Raw genomic sequence first — 25,084 nt, forward strand, 5'->3', positions numbered from 1 at the left:
CATGCTGCTTGTCAAAATTATTAGCATTTACTTGTGTTTTGTTGATGAAACGTTGTGTTACAAATAAAAATGAGTAAATGCTTTTTTCCTTTTTTATAGGTGGAGAAACTCTTGACGAATGTGGGTTAAAATTTCTTTTGGCTGTTCGACTTCATACTTTTCTTACAACTTCCCTTCCAGCTTATCGAGCTCAACTCCTTCACCAAGGTGATTTTGGTAGTAATCTGTTAAAAGGAAGTAAGGCAAGAAGAGGAAAAGAAAGGCTTCAGAAGTTTGCATTTGCTCAGATATGATAATGCTGACAAATTTGACACATGCTAAGTTTCCTTAATTTATTTTAAAAATGTTTATTTTCACTTAATTTTCTTTACTTAAGGTATAGGAAATTTTCTTCTTTTTTTTTTTTTTCTTTTTTGGTTCATCCTCATCAGAGGATATTTTTTTCCATGGATTTTTAGAGAGAGTGAAAGGTAGGGAGAGAGGGGCAAAGAGAAAAACATTGATGTGAGAAAGACACATAGATGAAGTGCCTCTCACATGCACCCAGTCCGGGGCCTAGGATCAAACCTATACATGCCCTTGTCCAAGAATCTAACTGGCGACCCTGTGGTGTGCGGGCCAACACTGTAACCACTGAGGCAGTATTGGAATATTTTTGGTAGATGGAAAGAGTTAATGAAGAAATAGAAACATGTAGCAATTGGGCAATTGGATATTCTGTGTTATGTTTTAAGCACATCATACATTAAAGGCCAATTAGTATTTCCTTCTCTTTAATTTCTTTTCTAGATTATCTTTTTCTCCCTTTTGAAATTTTTGAGAAAAAAATTGATTAACATTTTTGTTACAGAAAAAGATACATATTCAAATTTTAATTATTTTACAAAAGAAGAGTACCCCCAAAACTATTGTTAACATTAATGTGTATTTTAGATATTAGTTTAAGAACATTTCAGATACTAATATATACTGTTAGTCAGGACTTTCAGAGTAACAGAAATACTTTACTACCTTTAAGGTACCTTAAGCAAAACAGGATATTTATTGGTTCAGTGTCCAGGAAGTATAAGAGATAGAGCTGCCTTCCAGCATTATTGATTCTACAGGTTCGCCTCTGTTAATTGGTCTCTGTCTCTTGCTCTCTCTTTTCCTTTCTGTCCTTGTTTCTCTTTTTGCTTCCTTCTCCACTTTTGGGGAAAGTAAAACTTAAAATTCTAAGTCAAATTCTTTAATTATTTATGAAAAATTATTGAACGCGGTTGAGAGATAATAGAAATCCTATATAATAAAAGGGTAATATGCAAATTGACCCTAATGGCAGAATGACTGGAATGACTGGTCGCTATGACGTGCACTGACCACCAGGGGGCAGCTCCTGTCCTAAGCCGGCAGGTGGACATCCCATGAGGGGTCCCAGACTGCAAGAGGGTGCAGGCTGGTCTGAGGGACGCCCCACCCCCTCACCCCACCATGTGTGCAAATTTTCATGCAACGGGCCTCTAGTGTAAAAATAATTTAGAATAATAGTCCGTTCACAGCATAAGTATTGTTTTTTTTTTAATTTATATATATATTTTTTTCCATAGACTTGGGTATAATGAGAATTTTAAATTCTTTGGCGCTGGATATTAGGTTAAACATTTCAGTCCATATATTTCAAAGCCACATCTTGTAATTAATCATTTACTTCGCCCAGTAATACTAAACGAAATGCACTGTGAAGAAGAAATAGAAGCTGAACAATAAACACCCCATGTGGTGCCAATAGGTTGAAAGAATTGCTAATGTAAATGGTGCTGTATAAACATAAAAGTACCTTCCTAAATATAGTGACATCTATAATAATAAAAGCATAATATGCTAATTAGACCAGATGTCCTTTCTGGTGACCTTCCAGACGAAGCTGGGGCTTCGAGGGAAGCCCGGGTCCCGGGTGCCTGCCTGTGGCTAGAGGGAAGCCCGGGTCCCGAGTGCCAGAGGGAAGCCGATGCCAGCAGCTGGGGGAAGGAAGGCCTACTCTTGCACGAATTTCATGCATCGGGCCCCTAGAGGGATAATAATAGTTATTATGTGCCAGGTATTAGTCTAAATGCTTTAACAATATTAATTTAATCCTTACAACAATGTATTATGGTAGGTCCCATGATTATTCACATTTTTTAAATGAGAAAATTGAGGAATCAGGAGACCAAGAAGCTTGCCCAAAGTTATAAAGTTAATTAAGGATGGACTTGGAATTTAATGCATGCATTCTGATTCCAGAGTCTTCACAGTCTTTTTTTTTTTTTTTTAATCCTCACCCAAGGATATGTTTTTATTGATTTGAGAGAGAGAGAGAGAGAGAGAGAGAGAGAGAAACATCATTGTGAAAAAGAAACATCAATTCATTGCCTCCTATACGCGCCCTGACCAGGAATCAAACCCAAAACCTAGGTATGTACCCTGACTGGGAATCGAACCCGAAACCCTTTGGTGCACAGGACAGTGCTCCTACCAACTGAACCACCCAACTAGGGCTTTTCTTTTAAATGTCAAATAAAGTTTATTATCTATAATGTATAAGGGGCTGATAAAAACATAAAAAATCAGTACCTTTTTCTGGACAGATAAATAGCCAAAATATATAAATAACAAAAAAATACAAAGAATAAAGACATGCTAGGGGAAATTCTCTATTTCACTAATAATGAAGGAAACTCAATTTAACACAATAATGAGGTAACAATTCACTCTACTGTAAAAAGTAAAAGAAAAATTCAATGTAAGCATAATATGGGTAAACACGTACCTGAATATTGGTTATAGTACTTAAAATTATGAAAACCTCTTTGAAAAGCAATATGGAAATATATATGTTAATCCCACTTTGGGAAGAAAAAACGATTTTTTAAAGCTCTTTTTTTTATATCTGTACTACCTATTGGTGAAAAACTACATATAAGTCAAATGCCCCAAATAGAATAAGTCATTATGTAAACATTGCCATATTAATATGATAAAATATTGAGTTGTTAATAAAAACAATAACTTTATGAACAATGTGTATTAATGGTAAAAACACAAATTAAATAGTATGAAAAATTTTTGATATGAGTCTTTACTGTCTTAAATTCTGTTCACCAGGATATAATGTTTATTTGATGCTTTTTTAAATTCCGTAGAATTAAATTCACAAAACAAATGTTGACCAAAGGAAAATGAGAATCAGCTTTGAAGAAGAATCATACCAGTATAGAAAAATACCTTGTGTTTCTCATTTTCTAAGAAAAAGTCATGGGGAATAGCTAGAGAACAAAATACTCTGCGCAGCGGCATTTGCCACAAGCATTTTTTCTTATCTTTTAAAAAATACATATTTTAATTATAGAAAATATATGCTCATTATAGAAAATATTGAAACGATAGGATTGTTTAGAGAAGCAAGAAAAAAAATAACCCATATTTCCTCTAGCCCTAAACACTTAATTGTAACTTTGTGAGTCTCATACAAAGTTTAGATATTTTTATTGCAAATATGGAACACATTTCTGATAATCATTGTATAATTGTGTTTATATTTCTTACCAACATTTTTTTGACATTTCTTTAGGCCTGTCTACTAGTCATTTTGCCTGGGCATTTCATTCAGTAGCAGAAGAAGAACTGCTGAACATGTTGCCAATAATGCAGAAAAACAATCCCACTTGGTCTGAACTGAGAGCTATGGGCGTGGGATGGTGGGTCCGGAATACTTGCATCTTACGCAAATGCATAGAAAAGGTATTTTATGTTGGTATGAAAATTATATTTTGGATGTTCCTTTAAATTACTCTTTGTTTTTTTGAAGCAGTGAGATGATTTTACATAGTTTTATATTTGAAAATATGTGAATATAATATTTTAAAGTTTCTATTCTAATTCTTAAATTTCTAGTTGATACACTTGTTTAGTATATATGTCAGATTTTTACAAAATACATAAACTTTTAGAAAAAATAAAATAGTACAGAAAAGATTGTAATGAAAAGTATAGTCCTGTTCTCATCTCTCTGTATCCTTGGAGGCCATCACCATAAATTATTTTTGTAATTGTTGAATATGTATGTGTGTGTGTTTACATACATATTTAAAAAAATCTGTTGAACATTTAAACAGATTAATGTATATTAATGTATAATAATCTGTATATTAAATCTTGGATATGAGGGAAACTATTTGTTCTCTTAAAAATGATTTCTGTGAAATATTGAACAATATATTCTACTTATAGGTAGCCAAAGCAGCCTTTTATAGAAAGAATGATCCTTTAGATGCTGCCATTTTCTACCTTGCAATGAAAAAGAAAGCTGTGATTTGGGGATTATATAGGTAGGTGAGAAAACTACTTTAAAATGAAGAACTGTTCATAAAGTAAATGTATGAAATAAAGATTTGTTGTTCTGGTTAGTGTGATTCATGTAGATTTTTAGTTATTTTTATATTTAAGGAGACATTTTATAGGGGAGAATCCCAGATATTTTCTAGAGCACATCTTTTTTTACTTATTTAATGTATTTTTATTGATTTCAGAGAGGAATGGATGGGGAGAGAGAGATAGAAACATCAATGATGAGAAAGAATCATTGATAGGCTGTCTCCTGCACGCCCACACTGGGTATTGAGCTGGCACCCGGGGCATGTGCCCTGACCAGGAATAGAACCGCAACCTCCTGGTTCATAAGTTTACACTCAACCACTGAGCCACTCCGGTTGGGCAGAGCAGAAGAACTTGATAGGTAACTTTAGTTTGTTTTTAGGTTTTATCAGGCCAGAAAAATATTTTTTTGCTTAAGAACTTTTTATGATATTCCTATAGGACAAAGAACTAAAGCTGGGAAGATAAATTGCTAGAATCTGGAACAAGCATCTATTCTGTGCTCTATAAGAGCCCATGGACCAGGCTATCCCTCTAAACTGTCCTCTTACCGGCCAGACTCCATAATTGAGTTTGGGTCACTTAGGATTTTTGTTTCATTTGTCCTCAGCAACACTTGGCGAACATGATCACCATTTGTTTTGGGTTCTGTTCAGCATGAACCATATGAACAGCAACCTCTGGGGGAAAATCATGGTACCAGTCAGTTTTGTAAGAGACTAGATCCTTTTAGTATTGTTTTGAATCAGGACAGAGTTTTTAGGTTTTGATCATCAAAGTAAAGGTGATTGATTGATGAGGTTTAAATGGTGAAGTAGCACAGAAGTTAATATAAATTATATATTTCACATAGATTTTAAAATAATTTCTCACAATGCTACTAATGTTGTTTTTTCAATAGTTTGAAAGCATTTTTTTTAATAATCTGAGATATTTTTGAGAAACTAAATGTTTATCATTAATGTTCTTTGCTCAGAAAAGAAAATGTATAGTTACTTTTAAACTGTCAAATGTTTCTTGCCAGTCTTAACTTTTAAGTGGCTAACTTTATAAAATCAGTTCTGATGTAGAAACATTATATTCTAAAATTTTTATACTTTTTTTTCCCTTACAGATCCCAAAATGATACCAAGATGACACAGTTTTTTGGACACAATTTTGAAGATGAGAGATGGCGTAAAGCAGCTTTAAAGAATGCTTTTTCTTTGTTAGGCAAACAGAGATTTGAACATTCTGCAGCATTTTTTCTTTTAGCTGGTTGCCTCAGAGATGCAATTGAGGTAATGAATGAAACCTTTTTAAAAATCGCATGGTCATCTCTAGGGCTAAAATTTTAATTTTTTTATTTCAACTTAAGTCTAGTGGAAATAACACAAGGCTAAGTACCTAAAGTAATTGATAATATTTTACAGTGACTTTTAAAATTTTGTCATTTAGCTTGAACGATGTTTATACAGAATTAAGATTAGCCAGGTCGTGTTGGTTGGTAGAGATAGGTAGTTGTTCTGACTCATAATATTTAACAGGTTAAAAAAAAGTTTCTCCTACAATTAAAACATATTTTAACCTATATATTTTTTGCTCTGTCTCAGTTGATGAACCTTCACAAATTTTTAACAGATTCTTTCTCAATAAACCTTAAAAATTTATGAATACTTAAGATATAACATTTCTATCTTAAATTGCCCTTTTGCTCAGAGTTTCATACAAGCAAAAATTGTGTTCTTTTTTAATTTCGAAAACATTATAGTCTGCTACCGTGGATGGGAACAGTAAGAGTTCAAGAGTAAAACAAAATACATAATTTGATTTGATGCTATTAAGAATTATTCAATTCTTAATTCTTCAATTTCCTTATTAGGCCAATTCTTTTTGCAAACATATTTAGTATTGGCAGATACTAAAATTTATAAGCTATTAACATAAATGCTGACAAGTAGACTTGCCAAAGCAAGCAGTATGTTTTTTTAATCATCCTTGTTCACTGATTCAGATATTAATAAAGCCTTGTGTTCATGTAGTTAATAGTGATTGAGTTGAGTTTATCTTAAGTGAAAGATACTCCCGCTTATATATAAACAATCTTTTTTTTTTTTTTTTACAAGGTATGTCTTGAGAAACTGAATGATATTCAGTTGGCTCTTGTAATAGCAAGACTATATGAGTCTGAATTTGATAAATCTGCAACATATAAGTCTATTTTGCGTAAAAAAATTTTGGGAATTCTTTCTCCTATCGATGAACTCAATTCATTGAACATCAATATGCATTATGACCCTTTTCTTCGGAGTATGGCATATTGGATTTTGGAAGATTATGGTAGTGCACTGGAAACATTAATAAAGCAACCTGTCAGAGAGGAAGATGGTAAGCTGCACTTTTACGTTGTTAAGATCTAAGAGTTTTATTAGTATTTGCTGGGTATAGAACACACTGTTAGATATTAATGGTAATAACAAAGCAAGTTGAAGACATGGTCTAAGACTTTATAGTTCAGTTGGGGACACAGTTATGCATACTTTGGATTTTCTGTTTTTATGAAATCAATGTATTCAATATAAATGTATAAACAGTTGAATATAAATGTTTTGAAGAAAATACTGATATAAACTCAGTTTATCTGAGGTGGAAGTTAGCATATTAATCAGTTTTATAATTTATATAGTAGAACTGTATTTATTGTAAAAAAAAAAAAAAAAAAAAGTTGAGCCCTAGTCGGTTTGACTCAGTGGAGAGAGCATCGGCCAGTGGACTGAAGGGTCCCAGGTTCAATTCAGGCCAAGGGCACGTGCCCGGGTTGTGGGCTCAATCCCCACTGGGGGGCATGCAGGAAGCAGCCTATCAATGATTCTCTCTCATCCTTGATGTTTCTATTTCTCTCTTCCTCTTCCTTTTTCTCTGAATTCAATAAAAACATATTATTAAAAAGAAAAAGTTGACATACGTGGTGTGATTAAAATTGCTAATTTTTTGACTGTCTTGTTCATAAGATGCGTGAGGTACATTTTTTTTTAATGTTCCTTTTTGAATCTACTTCTGCCTTTTGTTTTAGAAATCCTTTCTGCTAAAACTTTTCTAGAGGTTAGTATAATGTGGAATTATTTATATAGTTTTATATAAAAATGATGGTATATGCTCTTCACATATTTTTCTATAGTTAGAATTGAATTGTATATGATAGCTGGTATAGTAGGTGTCATATCATTTGGAGTACTATTTGGAAAAGGTTCTAGTTCATAGCTTTTTGTATAGCATCATTTAATTATGAAGTGTCATATGTCTTATTATGAAAAAGTCATATTACTCAATTGTTCTAGTATCTTAGCTATCTAAGCTATAGATTTCCAAACTGGCCTCTGTATAATGAAGGGGAGAAATAAAAGGTCTTTTCTAGTCACTTATTTTATTTTTTTAAATATATTGATTTCAGAGAGGAAGGGAGAGGGGAGAGAGAGATAGAAACATCAATGATGAGAGAGAATGATTGATCAGCTGCCTACTGCATGCCCCCTACTGGGAATCGAGCCCGCAACCTGGGCATGTGCCCTTGACTGGAATTGAATCTGGGACCCTTCAGTCTGCAAGCTGAGGCTCTAGCTGAGCCAAACCAGCTAGGGCCAGTCACTTATTTTATACCTATACATATTCTTGTCAAAAATGTATTTTGATTTGGGATTAATACATGATCACATACTTTTAGAGCCAGTTAAACCTGCATTCTAGGCGCAGGGGACAGGGCTGGGATAGAAAGGGTCAATGGAGGAAAAGGGAGACATATCTAATATTTTCAACAATAAAGGATTAAAAACACAAAAACCTGTATTTTAGAAGAAAAAAACTAAAGAATAATAGTGGCTTGGACCAAGATGGTAGGAGTGGAGGCAGAGAGAAGTGGTTGGATTTGGAATATAATGTTAAGGTTGACTACGTAGGACAAGATTCGCTAGATGTGAAGAGAGTGAGAATCAAGGATAATTCCTGGGTTTTTAGCTTGGGCAATAGATAAATGATATAGGGAAGACTGGGAGCAAATTTTGGGGAGTGTTGCTTTAGCTAGAGAAGACTTCTCTAATAAGATCAACTAATTGAAATGAGCGAGTAGATGTATGGATAGAGTAGTTTAGGCCAAAGGCTCACTACATGTAGATATATGGGTAGAGTAGTTTAGGCCAAAGCAAGCATGTCAAACTCAAAGGCTAACACTGTCAAATAAGCAAGGTTAAATTTATGTGGGCCTCAAAAAAGCAAAAGCTTCAATTTTCCTAGAAACGTAGGTTTATTTCAATAGAGACATGTTGGATACAAAGGGCTGAAATAAATGAGTAATCATTAACATAAAATAATAGAACATTTTAATAAAAATTAATATTTTTTCTTGAACATTAACTTACCAGACACTGAATAACTGCACATATTAATAAGCGTAATGCAAATAAACCTATTTTTCCTGTTCTCCAAAAGCGAAATATTTCCTGTTGCGCACACCAAACAAGTCAGTACAAAACTAATGACTTGGCAATCGGCTGCTAAAATATTTGCTGCTAGTATTAGTGGAGAGAAATGGTGTGCCTGTACGTAAGGCGCCTAAAGGAAATGAATGCAATATGATTATAGCAATCAGTCATTAGTGAACATTGTTGTTCATTGATAATAATTATGTATAACAGGATATTGTAAAAATTAAGATACAAAATTTTTATTAAGACTTTTTTATATACCGTTATATTGGCTGGACCACAAAAATATTCGTCGTGGGCTGCCTGTGGCCCACAGATTGCGAGTTTGACATGCTTGGGCCAAAGGCTCACTAAAGGCCCTGAGGCAAGAGTATGTACATGTAAATGGAAATGTAATGTAGGCCTTTGGATATAGTAGTATGGATTTACAGGGAGAATTTGGGACAAGTGATAGAGATGTGCAAGTTATTAGCATTTAGATGGTGTTTAAAGCCATGTGACTATATGAGTTTACACAATTAGTGTAGATAGGAAAAAAGTCAAGCATCGAACTCTAGAATACTCAGAGGTAGAGAAAATGAGGAAGATCTAGCCAAGCAGATTGGAAAGGATTATCTGGGAAAGTAAGAGAAAAAGAACTAGGTGTAAGTGGGTGTTTTAAATTACCTTAGATTGTTACCTGAAAGTATGTGAATTCAGCATAACCTTTGTTTTTCTACTATGTTAGAACAAATTTTATTACAAATGTGTTGTTTTTAAAAAGTATATAGTTTTATTGATTTCAGAGAGGGAGAGAAAGAGTTAGAAACATCAGTGATGAGAGAGAATCATTGATCAGCTGCCTTCTGCATGCCTCACACTGGGGATTGAGCCCACAACCCAGGCATGTGCCATGACCATATGTCAAGGCTTAACCATTGAGCCATGCTGGCTGGGATAAAAATGTGTTTTTGTCTGTTCAATACTATGTATTAGTATGGTGTGTTAATAAAATTTTGTCTAAAGAAAGACCAGGTAGATAAAGGGGCCATAGTAGAGAAAAATGCTACAATACAACTCTTAAAGAATTTTTCTTGGCTCATAAAATGAATTTACTTTCAGATCAAGTCACTATGTCAGCCTGTAATCCTGCAGTTTTTAACTTCTACAATTATCTAAGAACACATCCTCTTTTGCTGAGACGTCATTTTGGATCATCTGATGCGTTTTCCACACATGTGAGTTTAACAGGAAAAAGTGGACTCGCAGGAACAATTAATTTAAGTGAAAGAAGATTATTTTTTACTACTGCCTGTGCTCATTTAAAAGCTGGCTGCCCCATGTTGGCTTTGGAAGTATTATCAAAGATACCAAAAGTCATTAAGAAGACAAAACCTTTTTGTAGAACAGCTAATTTTATGGATACTAGTAAAGACTGTTCTCCAACTTCTCCATTGAAATTGGATGCAAGGGAAGATAAGTCTTCTGCTATCGATTGGTCACAGTCACTCACGAATGGTTTTGGATCTTCTTCAGAGGGTTCCTCAGAGAAGCAGTCGAACTCCACTCTTTCTTTTGATTGGAGCCAACCAAGTGTTGTATTTCAGGATGACTCTTTAGAATTAAAATGGGACAGTGATAATGATGAAGAAAATGAGGATCTCCCTATTTCAATGAAAGAACTAAAACATTCAAAGGAAAAAATAGGGAAAAAAATAGATGAAACGAGTTCTAATTACACAGAATCTCTCAGCATGCTAGATGAAAATGACATTTTAAGTCCGTCAGAAGATATAATTGCAGTTCAACTAAAATTTAGAGCATGTTTAAAGATTCTCACAGGAGAACTTCGTACTTTATCTACTGGCTATGAAATAGATGGTGGAAAATTGCGTTACCAACTATATCACTGGCTTGAAAAGGAGATGATAGCTCTCCAGAAGACTTGTGACTATTGTTCAGATGCTGAAGAATTACAGTCTGCATTTGGTGCAAATGGAGATGAATTGGGAATAAATGAAGATGATGAAGATTTGCTTCATGAAAAAAAAGTGAAACAACTGAGAGAAAATTTTCAGGAAAAAAGACAATGGCTTTTGAAATATCAGTCACTGTTGAGAATGTTTCTTAGTTACTGCATACTTCATGGATCCCATGGTGGGGGCCTTGCCTCTGTGAGAATGGAATTGATTTTGCTTTTACAAGAATCTCAGCAGGTATGTAACTTATATGATAGCCAGTCAAAATAGCACATATATGAAAATGTTTTTGATCATTGCTTTCAAATATTAAAATTTGTTGATTTTCTTAGTTATGGTAGCTTTAAGGAATGCTCATTTTTGCATGGTACTTCATTGTGAATTTGTGGACTTATGCATGTATTGCAGTTTAAAGACAATTTGATATTAGGCCCTATGATATGCTGAATTCAAATGCCACATTCTTATATGAATGCCCTTATGAGCTGATGAATTTCTTACGATAAGAGGGTATTGTTCCATCATTTTTCAGTATAATTCCTAGAATGATGACCTCCTCCGATCCCTTCTAACTATAAAAAGTTTGTGTTAAACTTTTAAGTTTTAAGTGTTTTGAAGTTTTGCAAAGAAACCCCTGAATTACATAAATAATGGGTTATAACTATAAATGGCTGGTTAACCTTTTTTTTCTTTGTTTTTAAGGAAACATCAGAACCAATATTTCCTAGCTCTCTGTCAGAGCAAACCTCAGTACCTCTCCTCTTTGCTTGTACAGCCAGTGCCAAAACAGTAGTTGCCAATCCATTATTACACCTTAGTAATCTAACACATGATATTCTACATGCCATAATAAACTTTGATTCACCACCCCATCCAGATATCCAAAGCAATAAAGTAAGTATGCTTGGTTTCAGTCTTTTAATTATACTACAGTAAAACTAAAAGATAAGTGTTAGGGTTTTAAAAAATAATTTTAAACATCAGACTATACATAGTGATTGTTACATTACCAAGTTTATCAAAGAAAACTTCTGGTTGTAGGCCAGGTTCATCTTACTTGTGTTACTTATACCCACTAGAGTATTTTAATTTTTAATCCAATGCTAGTTACTAAGTCTTATTTAGCCATTTTATTAAGATAAGAGTAATTGGTATATATGCAGATACGTGATTTCTTTAGCAGTACACTTAGTCAAAAAGCTGATTGTTTTTTAGATATAGAGACTTAATATTATGGTGTGAAGTTACTAATATCTATGTAAAGGTTTTCTTTGTTAATATTAAAAGATTACATATTTTCAGGACAATGTGAATTATTTTGTCCCAGTGAATCCTCTAGGGCAGTGGTCGGCAAACTCATTAGTCAACAGAGCCAAATATCAACAATACGACGATTGAAATTTCTTTTGAGAGCCAAATTTTATTTTTTTTTAATATATTTTATTGATTTTTTACAGAGAGGAAGGGAGAGAGATAGAGAGTTAGAAACATCGATGAGAGAGGAACATCGATCAGCTGCCTCCTGCACATCTACTGGGGATGTGCCCGCAACCCAGGTACATGCCCTTGACCGGAATCGAACCTGGGACCTTTCAGTCCGCAGGCCGACGCTCTATCCACTGAGCCAAACCAGTTCTGACAAGAGAGCCAAATTTTTTAAACTTAAACTATATAGGTAGGTACATTGTTATTAACTTAATTAGGGTACTCCTAAGGCTTAGGAAGAGCCACACTCAAGGGGCCAAAGAACCGCATGTGGCTTGCGAGCCGCAATTTGCCGACCACAGATCTAGGATGACTTCAGATTTCTGTTGGTAAGCAGAATGTTTGCAGGGCTGACAGAAAATCTGGGTCATACATTTTTCATCTTCCAACAGCCAAGCATAGCATATTATTCTGGGTTCTCTAGAGAAAAAGAACCAATAAGGGGTGTGCATGCGTGTGTAAAGAGCTTTATTATAAGCAATTGGCTCACATGATTATGGAGGCTGAGAAGTCCAAAGATGTGCATTTGACAAGCTGGAGACCCAGGAGAGCTGATCATGTAGTTCCAGTCCTAGTCTGAAGTCCTGAGAACCAGGATAGCTGGTAATGTAAATTCCAGTTGAAAGCTACCAGGCTTGAGACCCAAGAAGAGCCAGTATTTCAGTTCTAATTCAAAGGCAGGGCCTGAGCCAGTTTGGCTCAGTGGATGGAGTGTTGGCCTGGGGACTGAAGGATCCGGGTTTCAGTTCTGGTCAAGGGCATGTACCTCGGTTGCAAGCTTCTGTCGGCCCAGGCCCTGGTAGAGACACATACAGGAGGCAACCAATCGATGTGTTTCACATCAGTATTTCTCCTTGTCTTTCCCTCTCCCACTCTCTAAAAATCAATGGAAAAATATCCTAGGGTGAGGATTAAAAAAAAAAAAGTCAGGAAAGACTCAAGACTCACCTCAATGCAACCAGGCAGAATTCCCTCATTCTCTACTTTTTTTGTTCTATTCAGGTCTTCCAGTTGATTGGATGAGGCCTTCCCCTATCTGCTTTGCTTAGTGTTCCAATTCAAGTGATAATCTCCCCAAATCACCCTAACAGATGCACCTAGAATAATGTTTGACCAAATGTCTGGGCACCTGAAGACCTGGTCATGTTCACATATAAAATTAATAATCACATCTAGGTTATTTCATATCATGATTGCAGGAGGTTTTTTTTTTGTTGTTTTAAGTATTTTTTTATTGATTTCAGAGAGGAAGAGAGAGGGAGAGAGAGATAGAAGCATCAATAATGAGAGAGGATCATTGATCTGCTGCCTCCTGTATGCCCCGGACTGGGGATCGAGCCTGCAACCTGGGTATGTGCCCTGACCAGGAATCTAACCATGACCTCCTGGTTAATAGGTCAGTGTTCAACCACTGAGCCATGATGGCTGTTCTGGTTGCAGGAGTTTTAAAAGCAGCAAAAATTTGCAAGGCTTTTTGAGGACTAGGTTCAGAATTCACACATGACTTCTGTTGTATCCTCCTGGTCCAAGCAAGTTAGAAGGCGAGTCCAGATTCAATAAGTGGGGAAACAGTCTCCACATTTTGATTGGAGAAGCTGGAAAATATTCTATCATTTTCACAATCTTCCATACATGGTCTTTGCTTTTAAATATTAAAATTTGTTGATCCTTAATTTTATATGATGATATTCATAATTTTAATTCATACTACATGTCTTGCTGATAATTGAAGTAGAAATAGCAATGAGATTTTAATCTATCCATTTTTTATCAACTTAAAAGACTGTCATACCTTCTTAATTAGATCAAGAACTTAGTCTTTTAATAGTTGTCTAGTCTACTTTCTTACCTAGGTTACACTTCTTCATCCTCAGATCTACTTCTATTATTTCTCATCATGCCATGTTTAGAACCTCTTGTCCAATACAAATGTTTCCCTTTAATTGCTGTGGTTCATACCTTCTTTCTCTTAAATTTCACTTTCTTTAAATTGTTTGCTTTCTGTAGTCACTAGAATATGTGGTAGCACATTCTTCAATGACCTGTCAATAGGTGAACTGTCTTTTATCAGGCTCTGCTTTTTTATATTTTGGTTGAGGAAGAAGCAGGTTGAACCCTAAAGGGTTTGCTTTTGATACACGGTTCATGCACTACTGAATAGCTGGCATCTGTTCCCATTTGCTCTTAAAATAGAATATAGGTAGCAGGTATGTGTTTTATAATTTCTACCGAAGGCCTCAGTATTTTTTCTTTATCTGTAGAGAGGCCTCAGAAGGTAGAGATTAGTGTTTAGGAGAAAAAATAGTTTATAAGGGCAAAATCATTTTTTCATCTTTTAAAAATGCTGATTATGTTAGGTCTTGAAAAAAGTTACATTGCATACTTAAAGTAATTTTGGTGTTTGTTTGTTTTTTCCAGGTATATGTAATGCATACTTTAGCAGCCTCACTTTCTGCTTGTATATATCAGTGCCTTTGTGGTAGTCATAACTACAGGTAAATATCTTTGTGAAATTTTAAAATGTGCGCAGCAAACTGATGAGTTTTCAGAATATATATGCTCTTGCTTTGAAAAAACTGTATACAGCACTATACTTTAAATAATGCAAGAAGCATATGGTTGAAGTGTTGAGTCCTTTTTTTTTCATCTTTGAAATTTTAACTTGTGCCTTTATGGCAAATGAATCTCAAGTAAACCCTTGTCAACATAACTTGCTTTATAGCCTTTTATTGATCAGTGCCTAATGCCAGACATCATGATAAGCACTGAGGTAAGTTCTCCTTCCTTAAGGTTAATGTAGTTTGTTACTAATAAATGTGAATGAATAAATGATATATAGTATGGCATAGTACTTAAATGATAAGTACTATAATATGATGGATAGTACAGAGGAAGGAGTGACTGACTTGGAATCAGGAAAATTTTTACAGAAGAATTGATGCTTATTTTGTTGATGATTTTTCCTCTTTAAGTCCTAAGTTTTCACTGTAATTCACCTAGGCTTTAAAAAAATATTGCTTAATGCTCAGGGGTCTTTCTATATCTTTCTTTAGTTCTTTTCCTTTCCTATTAGACAGATATTAGAACTTATGGATTCCTCTTATTTTTCTTTTAGCTTTCACTTGTTTCTTTTTTTTAAATTTTTATTTTATTTTTTATTTATCTCTTTTTTTTCTTTGTTTTCTTTGTTTTCCTGTTTTTGTTTGTTGCTTTATTTTCTATTTCTTTTCACATTATTTTTCCATCACTCTATTTTAGTTTATTTTTATTTGCTATTTTATACCATTTTTGAAATCAAATTTTTTGTAAATTTATTATTTTTTTTCTCGTTCTCTTTCCTCTTATCCACCCATCCCCTTTCTACTTCCTCTATACTGAACTGAGAATCCTCCTATATTCATCCAACTTTTAACCTTATCTTCTATATATAAGCTCAGCATCTACAGATTCTGCCCCCACCCTCTTTGCTGGGGGTTTGGTGTTTGTATTTTTTTTTTTAATTTTTAAATTATAATTATTTTTTTTGTTTGTTTTGTTTGTTTGTTTATGTATTGGTTCTGTGGTGTTTTCCCCATATATATAATATCCTTTTCTTCCTTCTTCTTTTCTCTCCTATCTTTTTCACTCTCTTCGATATCATTTATGCTCTCTTTTCTCTCCCCGAATTTTCTTTTCTCAGGTGGTCACTTATAGTAGGATTATTATTGTCGTGAGTACATTCATGCTTTGGTCCCTTTGTGTTATGTCTTGTCGAGGTGAATTTTATCCTGTCTGGCAGCTTTCACTTGTTTCTTACCTTTATTTCTTTTTGCTGCTTTTCAGGAGAAATCCTAGCTTCATTTTCTAGACACTAATTCATTCTTCAGCAACATCTTATCTTTTATTAAGTCTAAGTGTTTCATTTTTTAAGACCTCTGTTGATTTTAATAGCAATATTTATTATGACTTATTGCCTTTATTTATTGATTTTTGTTTAACCTGTCTGAAGATAAAGCATTTTTCTTAATGTTCTGATAAGTCTGCTTCCTCAGGTATAGGTCTTTCACTGAGTTTTTTGTCTCTTACATGATGTCAGCCTTCCTTGGTACTGATTTTTTTCAGTCTGTTTATGTTATAAATTATGTGAATTTTCCCATGGGTAATCTTAGCTTACTACTCTGGTTATGTATTTCTAGGTTTGCTTTAACTTGATTTTTTTTATTTACTCTGATCCTCCAAGAGTTCATTTTCTCGTTATTAAGTATAACTTTACTTTCACCAACATATTTTTATCTTTCTTACATCCATTTGCTGTAATGGGATTTTTTTGTTGTTACTCTGCCATCTTGTACTTGGAAAATAAAGCAAGAGAAACTATTTACAAATGCATCAAAATGCTATCATTAATAAGACTTACTAATCAGAATAGGTCTAAACAATTAAATGTTCTTTATAAATATCATATTCCTTTACTTTATGCACAATACAGAAATTTGACAGGTTAGCAAAATGTTATGTATTTTAAAAAATCTTAAATTTTTCTGTTATATTTCATAGTCTGTGTCAAGCTGCAAGTTATTTTGTTCATTCATCTGTTTAGTTTTAAAGTGCCATTTACTTGGGGAAGCTTACCCTGAATTCCTAAATTATGTGAAATTCTCCTGTCTTTTGCTTTCATGGCACTGTATTGAATAGATTTTGTCTTTAAAAATGTGGTAAAATTATTTGTGTCTGATTTCCCTATCAGGCTATAAATTTCATGGGAGACACACACCATGTTTTTTATTATATGCCTGGAACTTGGTGCATATACTTGATGTAATCTACCCATGGCTAGGATAGACTAGCCATTAAATATTAAATTAAACCTAAATTGACTTTGTTTTCAGCCAAATAACCTTGTTTTAAAGTGTAATGTATAAGCTTGCTATTTGTGGTCAATAGTAATTCAGTTTTCTCATTTGTACATATTCTATGTCTTCACTAAATAAACTTAAAACCTATCACATGTTTTAATTTAAAAAATTTGTATATTTATAATTAAAGGATACTTTATTTTAATATAGCACTTGACTATAGAATATAGTGTAGATGTAATAGTAGTGTAACTGATAACAAAAATTTACACTTAAGGTACCCTAGAAGTTAGATCTAAAACATGGAATATTATATGTGAAAATCATTTTAGATCTGTATATTATTGTTGTTGTTATTGTGGGCCATTGTAGATTACTATTACTTAAATGTTTTCTTCTCTTAGCTCATTTCAAACAAATCAATTTACTGGAATGGTGTATCAGACAGTACTGCTTCCCCATCGACATTCTTTGAAAACAGGAAGCTTAGATGAAGCAATAACTCCTAATACATCACCAGCTCAGTGGCCAGGTATAAATAATTTATATGTGTATGAGTTTTTCTTAGCTTGAATTTAATCAGATGAGGGAAAATTAGGTTTGGTTGGGCTTTGCTATATGATAACCATTATTAAATATTTTTTAGAATTGATACCAGTTCAGCATTCTCCACTTATTACAAATTATGCAGTCACTTAATTTTAGTATTTATTTCATCATTATATTAAAATAACTCAAATGTTTTGTTATATTTTTATAATTTTGCAGAAAAATATTTATCATAGCAATTATATTTTATCTATCATATTTTTTTTTATTTTCTAATATATTTTCACTAATTTCAGAGAGGAAGGGAGAGGGAGAGAGAGATAAAAGCATCAATGATGCGAGAGAATCATTGATCGGCTGCCTCCTGCATGCCTCCTCCTTGGCATGTGCCCTGACTGGAAATCGAACCATGACCTCCTGGTTCATAGATTGATGCTTAACCACTAACCCACACCAGCTGGGCTGTTTTTTTTTTTTTTTTAATTTTTTTTCAATCCTCACCCAAGGAGTGAGGATATTTTTTCACTGACTTTTTTTAGAGAGGTGGAAGGAAAGGAGGAAGGGGAGAAAGAGAGGAGAGAGAACAACATTGATGCGAGACACATCGATTGGTTGCCTCCTGCATGCACCCCTGGGTGGGGGGGGGGGGGGGGGTTGGGGCGGGTTGGGGGGTGGAATTGAACCTGAAACCCAGTGTATGCCCTTGACCTGAGAATTGAACCTGGAAATCTAACCTGTGACCCTCCAGTGAGCAGGCCTACACTCTAACCACGGAGCTATGCCAGCCAGTGCTTATCTATCATATTTGAATCAGATTACAGATTTTTAGTGTTTCTCTAAATTGAATGAAAGCTCAGAATTATGCATTAACCCATAGTGACCTCTACTCATCTATGAATTTAGAGAAGAAAATGTTTTAATCCTAATGTAATAAAGTTTTTTTAAAAATTAGAAAATGTAGTTAATTTTTTTATTTTTAAAATTTATCGTCAGTGGTATGTGTTTGTTGTTTTTCTAGGAATAACTTCTCTAATTCAACTTTTGAATTCTTCTGGTGAAGAAGCCCAGTCAGGGCTTACAATTTTGCTCTGTGAGATTCTCACAGCAGTGTATCTTAGTCTCTTCATCCATGGCTTGGCAACACATTCTAGTAATGAACTATTTCGGATTGTGGCACATCCTCTAAATGAAAAAATGTGGTCTGCTGTATTTGGTGGAGGTGCATGTCTTTCCAGCAAAGAACAGACACACTCAAAAGCATTACCCGGTTAGTTTTTTATTTGTTTTATGTGTTGTTGTTCATTAAAGACTGAGGCTTCATTTATTTATCAGAATGGTAACTTTGTCAAATGTAAATACATTTCAATTTATTTATAGAAAGATCTTGATACAGACCATATTCTTAAATTCTGAACCAATATTTTTATGGTGAAAATGCATTATAAAGTTATTGGTGCAATTTCAAACTTTAAGATACTCATGTACCAGTGATTAGGACTATCTAATGTAATTTTCTTTGATCTTTTACTATTGAAATTTTCATTTGTTGAAATAATGCATAACATTGGTTTTTGTTCTATCCCAAATACAGATTCTCTCTTCTTTCTTTGGCAGGAAGGCACTTTGCTATGCCTAGCCCCCACCAGGTAGTGGTATTCTCCATGGAATGTGTGGGCTTTTCCAAAGCTTTTTCAGCCATCAGTTCTCATAGCCCTCCCAGTCTTGCAGGCAAGATATTAGCTTTAGAAATAGGCTTCTACAGTCCAGCTTGCTTTGTGTTGTTTTGGAGGGGTTTGGGGTACAGTGGGCCAGTTTTGTTTTGTTTGGCATTTACTGTAGAAAATTGAAAATTTATTTTAAGCAAGCCATATTTTTGATTTAAAAAATGATTAGCATATTAGAAAATCATTTCTACATTTTTATTCTTTTTAAAATTTTTTATTTTGATGTTTTCTATCCCTTACACTTTAACATATTTTTAAATGTGTAGAGATAAATGTCACTGCTAATCATGCCAAATCGAACTATGGCTTGAAATAATAGGAAAAATTTTCAAATGACGCTGCTTTGTTGTTTTGCATATTATGATTCTGGACATTAGGGGTTTTGGATTTCTAAGTGTTCCATAATACTATGAAAAGTAAATATTTCAAACAATTGTATCCTCTTCTGAACTTTCTAACATTGAAACTATATGTGTTTATTTAAAGATAGAAACACCACACTTTGTTGACTTGAAAAGAATCTTCATAATGCTTCTGCCTTTTTAAAAAGTTTTCTTTTTGTAATTTATTAGCCCATATGTGATAATATTGCTTTTAAATTTAAAAAAATATTCTGATTTTCATAACTTCTCTTTTATAATTTTTAAAGAGTAATTTACCTGCTTTATTTTTTGATTAAAAAAAAGGAAAAGACTAACTTAAAAGTCTAATAGGGAGTAAAATTTATAGCTCTATTGAGATTAGTATTAAATAAATAAATAATTGGCAGATTAATTTTTGCACTGTTTTTAGTGTGTTGTAAGAGAAAAGCATTTGTTAAGACTGATCTTATTAATGTGAAATGTTAAAAAGGGATAAGTTTTTACTATGGAATATCCATATACCTGTAAAAATTAAAAATGCATTCTTACTGGCTAGGTATTAGGTCTCAGTTCCAACCATTTTTGCTGAATACAGATATATAAAAAACCTTCCTAAAAGCCCAGGTTGTTCTTTGTTTAGCCATTCAGATTTAATTGTTTCTAGACAGAAATATCATTACATAAATTATCTTTCAAGTACACCCTATCATAAATACTGTCATAAATTATATCCCACCACTGGCAGGCAAATAATATAGAATACTTAAAACATGGTTCACTTAGTGGTAGGGCTGGTTGTAGCCACATCTAGGTTATGTGATGCTTATCTGTTTTTGAGAACCCACAAACTATTCTGAATACAACAATAACTAAAGCAACTAAAGCAGCGTTTATAGAAGACATGAATTACATGATTCACCATTTTGCTAACCAAAAAATAGGGGTACTCACTGAATGGTGAAGCCAAAGGCCTAATGGCCCCAAAGCTGATCTAGTTTGAGAAGGAGTGGGTAGAAAAAGAAAGAAAGACGTAGAAAAACAGAGATAAAGGGGGAAGAGGTAAAAACAGTGGATAGTAATTAGAAGCAGCAGTCCAGTGAAGCAGAATCAACTGACAGTTGGAGAGAGAAAATCTGAGAACAGAAAGTCAACCAAAACTAGAAACAAGTAGGAGTGCCTTTCAACATAAGGCAGAGTTCTGAAATCTCCATTTTTGAAGGCAATATTATTTTCTGAAAACTCACCAACTGAAGCAGCACAGCAGCCTGATACATTTTAGGTTGTAAGTAAGCAGTCATGCAGGTTTGAATTACTGTTAACCATAATTATAATATCCCAAGAGTCTAATTGTACATACATTCAGTATACATTGTTGACCAAGGGTTTAAAATAATGTGCTTTAGAAAAATTGCCCTGAGTGGAGCCAAAATAGTCTATAGAGCAGTGGTTCTCAACCTTGGCTGCACATTAGAATCACCTGGGACAGAAATCAGGATTTTTAAAAGATTCCCAGGTGATTCTAATGTGCAGCCAAGGTTGAGAACCACTGCTATAGAGTATTTCATTTTCCTGACAGCTTAATCAGTGTCAAAGTATGGTATATTCAAAACGAAATAAATGCTTGGAACCCCTAAAAATCTGTGTTTTAAAAAGTGTTTTCATAAACTTGGTACTATGAGAGTAATTTAAAAGTCACTATTTTCTTGTTCTGGTATAAATCTTCATTTTAATTTTCTTTGAAATAATGGTCTCATAAACTAAATTATATTTCTAGAGAATGTTTATTATACAGTCAGTGTACTAATTCTTTTAGTGACTTAAAATTTAATTATGACATACACTTTGTAATATATGACAATGATAGATGATTTTTATTAGATGTTAGCTTGGCAGACAAAATTCTTAACCAACATGTTAATGTATATATATCAGTAGTGTATTTTTAAAATAAGTTTAATTTGCTTTGTGGACTTCAGTTATATGTTAATGAAGGATTTATTATTTTCTAATTAATTAAAATTATAGTGCAGGTATATGTTCATGGAGTTTAAAGTAGACCATCAGCTGAGCAATAAAAATTTTCAAAAAATTACCTTTTTTCTGCTAACAGTTAGAAATCCATACTTTTGCTTTTCATTGCATATTTTATAGCAAATAAAAATATTTAAAGATTTTTTTGTTTTTGTTATAATATTTGAAATTAACAAGAATTGTGAATTGTTTATCTTGATAAATTTATAGTAATGATTTTTAATGTCTCCAAATTGAGAATGAAATATAAAATAAGTATTTGTGGTAAGCATGTTATTTTTTTCATTTTTACCACAAAACTGCTAATGATGTTCTAGATATTTTAAAGTATATTTTTGGTATTTGGTTATTTATATTAAATACAGATCAGAAAATACAGATGTTTTGCTTTTTCCCATTTTATTCATATAAAATAAAAGTTATTTATTTAGTATTTAATGATTGTACATCAGTGTATCCTATCTAATAAAAGAGTAATATGTAAATTAGCCACTACTCCATGACAAAAGATGGTGCCCATAGTGGCCGGTGTGGGACTCTGGCGGCGTCGCCTGGCCGCATGGAGGGAGGGGAGGGGCCTCGGGCCGGAGGCCAGGACAAGGGACACTGGCGTTGTTGCAGGCTGGGCTGAGGGGACCCCCTCCTCCTATGCACAAATTTCGTGCACCTGGCCTCTAGTTTACAATATAAAATAAAATCAACTATTGAAAATATAGTTGAATATGCCAAACACTTATAATTATCTGATGCACTGCAAAATAACTAGTTTTACTAGAAAAGGGAATATATTTTTTGGTTAGAGACTTTTCTATGAGGGCCATATGGTATAAATTTTAAAGTTTAAAAAGCATTAGATTCATTTCATAACTACAGGGGAAGGCACATACTTAGATAATAAAGGTAGAGAAAGCATAGAAGGTTAAAAAAACACTAAGACATGCACATGTGTAAAATTTTACAGATAAATATTTTTTTATGAAACATCTCAGCTCTTACCTAGACTCCCTCATTCTTACTGAAATTAAGCATGTGATCTCTATGTCCAATCCCATTTTCTAATATATTCTGGCAGTCCTAAGTACTGCAGCAAAATAGCTTTAATGTATTTTCTGTATTATAAATTTTTAATGTGGTCAAAAACATAAAATATGCTATCTAAACTATTTGTGTACAGTTCAGTAGTAATAAGTACTTTCACATTGCTGTGAAACAAATCTCCAGAACTTATTCATTTTACAAATTTGAAATTTTATACCCATTAAACAACTTCCCCTTTTCCCTTTCACCATCTCCTGTAACCACCATTCTACTTTCTGTTTCCATGAATTTGACTACTTTTGTTACTTCATATAGGGGAGTCTTAAAATATTTGTCTTTTTGTGATTTCTTTTTTTCACTTAGCATAATGTCCTCAGGGTTCATCTGTGTTTTAACATGTGGCAGGATTTCCTTCCTTTGTACACCTGAATAATATTTCATTGTATAGACAGGGTGGTACAAAAGTAGGTTTACATTTGTGAGTACACGAAACACAGTTTATTGTTATTTATAATTATTATATTATTTTTCATACAAACAACTATAAACCTACTTTACCCCACCCTGTATATACTCCATTCAAATTTTTAATAAGTCTGTTGAGTTTGAGCTAAAATCCTATAGACAGAACCATATTGTAGCCAGCAGGGTGATTGAAAAGTAGCACTCAAGGGCAGTTATCTCCAATTTTTTAAATTGCATAACCCTATCCTTGAAACATGCTTGAGCAAAATCCCAAGATATGTACATTATTTATCTATAAATAACATGTACTGTTGTTGATCCAGATATTAAACAGTGACAATATTTATTTTCTTCTTCCCTTCTCTTTTTCTTCTGCCTGCCCTTTTCCTTCTTCCTTCCCCTTGTGCCTTCTTCTTTCCCTCAACCCCCTTCTCTTTATTCTCCACCACTCCTCTCTTCTTTTCTCTTTTCCCTTCTTACCCCTTTTCTCCTCTTTGCTTTCTCCTTCCCCACTTGAACTTATTAAAAAAATAAATCTGAATATTTTCCTTCCATATTTCAATGAACCATTTTGACACCAACTGCTTTGGAGACTACCTTGCTCTGTGGTTTGGAGACACACATCACTGCTTTCTGTTAAGAAATTCATCAGTTCATTTTTATGGACATTTATGAAGCAGGTTCACTGTGTGAAGTATTGATCCTAGGAAAATCTTAAGAGTCAATAGTCTTGGTAAAATCTGATAATATCACCTGCCAGACTTTATTTTATCATTAATTTTATTCTTTGAAGATTAAGAAGTACCTTAAATTCACTGCTTATTTAATCTCCTGATTTTGTCTTTTCCTTTTATGAGCATTTGAAGTTTACTTGTAAAATCATGTTTTACATAGAATTTTGAGAATTTGTTTTATACTTAATTTATGTCCACATACATTTGTAGTACACCCCTAATGATAAAGGAGAATGGATATATTTCTCTTAGGAGATCTCTTAGACTGAATTACCTTGTTGAAGGGAAGAAATCTATTTTATTTTAAACTTAAATGACTTTTATCTTCTCCATATCTGTTGCTTTCAACATAAAATGTTTTAAATCATCAATGAAGTTATTTAACTCCACCTTCCCCCCCAAAAAATTAATTTGAAGCTAAATTTGAAGGTCCAGGATATATGCCTCCTGAAGCTTTATGCATACTCTGGGACACTCATGAATAGCCCTATGGATAGAGGTGCCTTAGATTGAGAAGTGGAGAATGAGATGGTTCTGCTGGTTACTCTGAGGTCAGTTTTTGAAAGAAATAACATTTTAATCTAGGTTCAGAATATTAATTTTGTTGTTTCTGATTTTATTTATTATTTTTTTTAATCCTCACCTGAGGATATTTTTCTATTGATTTTTAGAGAGAGTAGGAGAGAGAGGGAATGACAGAGAAAAATATCGATGTGAGAGAAACACATCAATTGGTTGCCTCTGCACGCACCCAACAAGGGCCTGGGCTGGGGAAGAGCCTGCAACTGAAGTATATGCTCTTTTTTTTTTTCTTTATTGATTAAGGTATCACATGTGTCCTTATCCCTCCATTGCCCCCCACCCCCCCACTCATGTCCTCACCCCCCTGGTGTCTGTTGCTATTGGTTAGGCTTATATGCATGTATACAAGGGGGAGAGATCAACCGAAGTATGTTTTCTTGACCGGAATCAAACCCAGGGCCCTTCAGCCCTCAGGCCGGTACTCTATCCACTAAGCCACACAGGCTAGAGTGGATTTTATTTAAAATAATAA

At 33.7% G+C, this 25,084-nt stretch overlaps 1 protein-coding gene across 5 annotated transcripts in view; it reads left to right on the forward strand.

The window, feature by feature from the left end:
* The window catches only part of DMXL1 (Dmx like 1), a 156,155-nt gene that overhangs the window by 78,851 nt on the left and 52,220 nt on the right, over positions 1 to 25,084 (forward strand). For 3 of the 5 annotated variants that reach the window (XM_070412512.1, XM_070412508.1, XM_070412509.1), the window contains exons 19-29: positions 100 to 207; positions 3,590 to 3,759; positions 4,249 to 4,346; positions 5,507 to 5,672; positions 6,498 to 6,759; positions 9,951 to 11,044; positions 11,510 to 11,701; positions 14,711 to 14,787; positions 17,532 to 17,659; positions 18,695 to 18,943; positions 19,291 to 19,404. In XM_070412512.1, coding sequence (XP_070268613.1) covers positions 100 to 207; positions 3,590 to 3,759; positions 4,249 to 4,346; positions 5,507 to 5,672; positions 6,498 to 6,759; positions 9,951 to 11,044; positions 11,510 to 11,701; positions 14,711 to 14,787; positions 17,532 to 17,659; positions 18,695 to 18,943; positions 19,291 to 19,404 — 2,658 coding nt within the window. The remainder of the gene's footprint in view (positions 1 to 99; positions 208 to 3,589; positions 3,760 to 4,248; positions 4,347 to 5,506; positions 5,673 to 6,497; positions 6,760 to 9,950; positions 11,045 to 11,509; positions 11,702 to 14,710; positions 14,788 to 17,531; positions 17,660 to 18,694; positions 18,944 to 19,290; positions 19,405 to 25,084) is intronic. The other 2 variants (XM_070412510.1, XM_070412511.1) reach the window with 1 other exon arrangement.

The sequence above is a fragment of the Myotis yumanensis genome, unplaced genomic scaffold (genome assembly GCF_028538775.1).
Source record: "Myotis yumanensis isolate MYYU_CA2020_CCGP unplaced genomic scaffold, mMyoYum1.0.hap1 SCAF_4, whole genome shotgun sequence".
Taxonomy (NCBI): Eukaryota; Metazoa; Chordata; class Mammalia; order Chiroptera; family Vespertilionidae; genus Myotis; species Myotis yumanensis.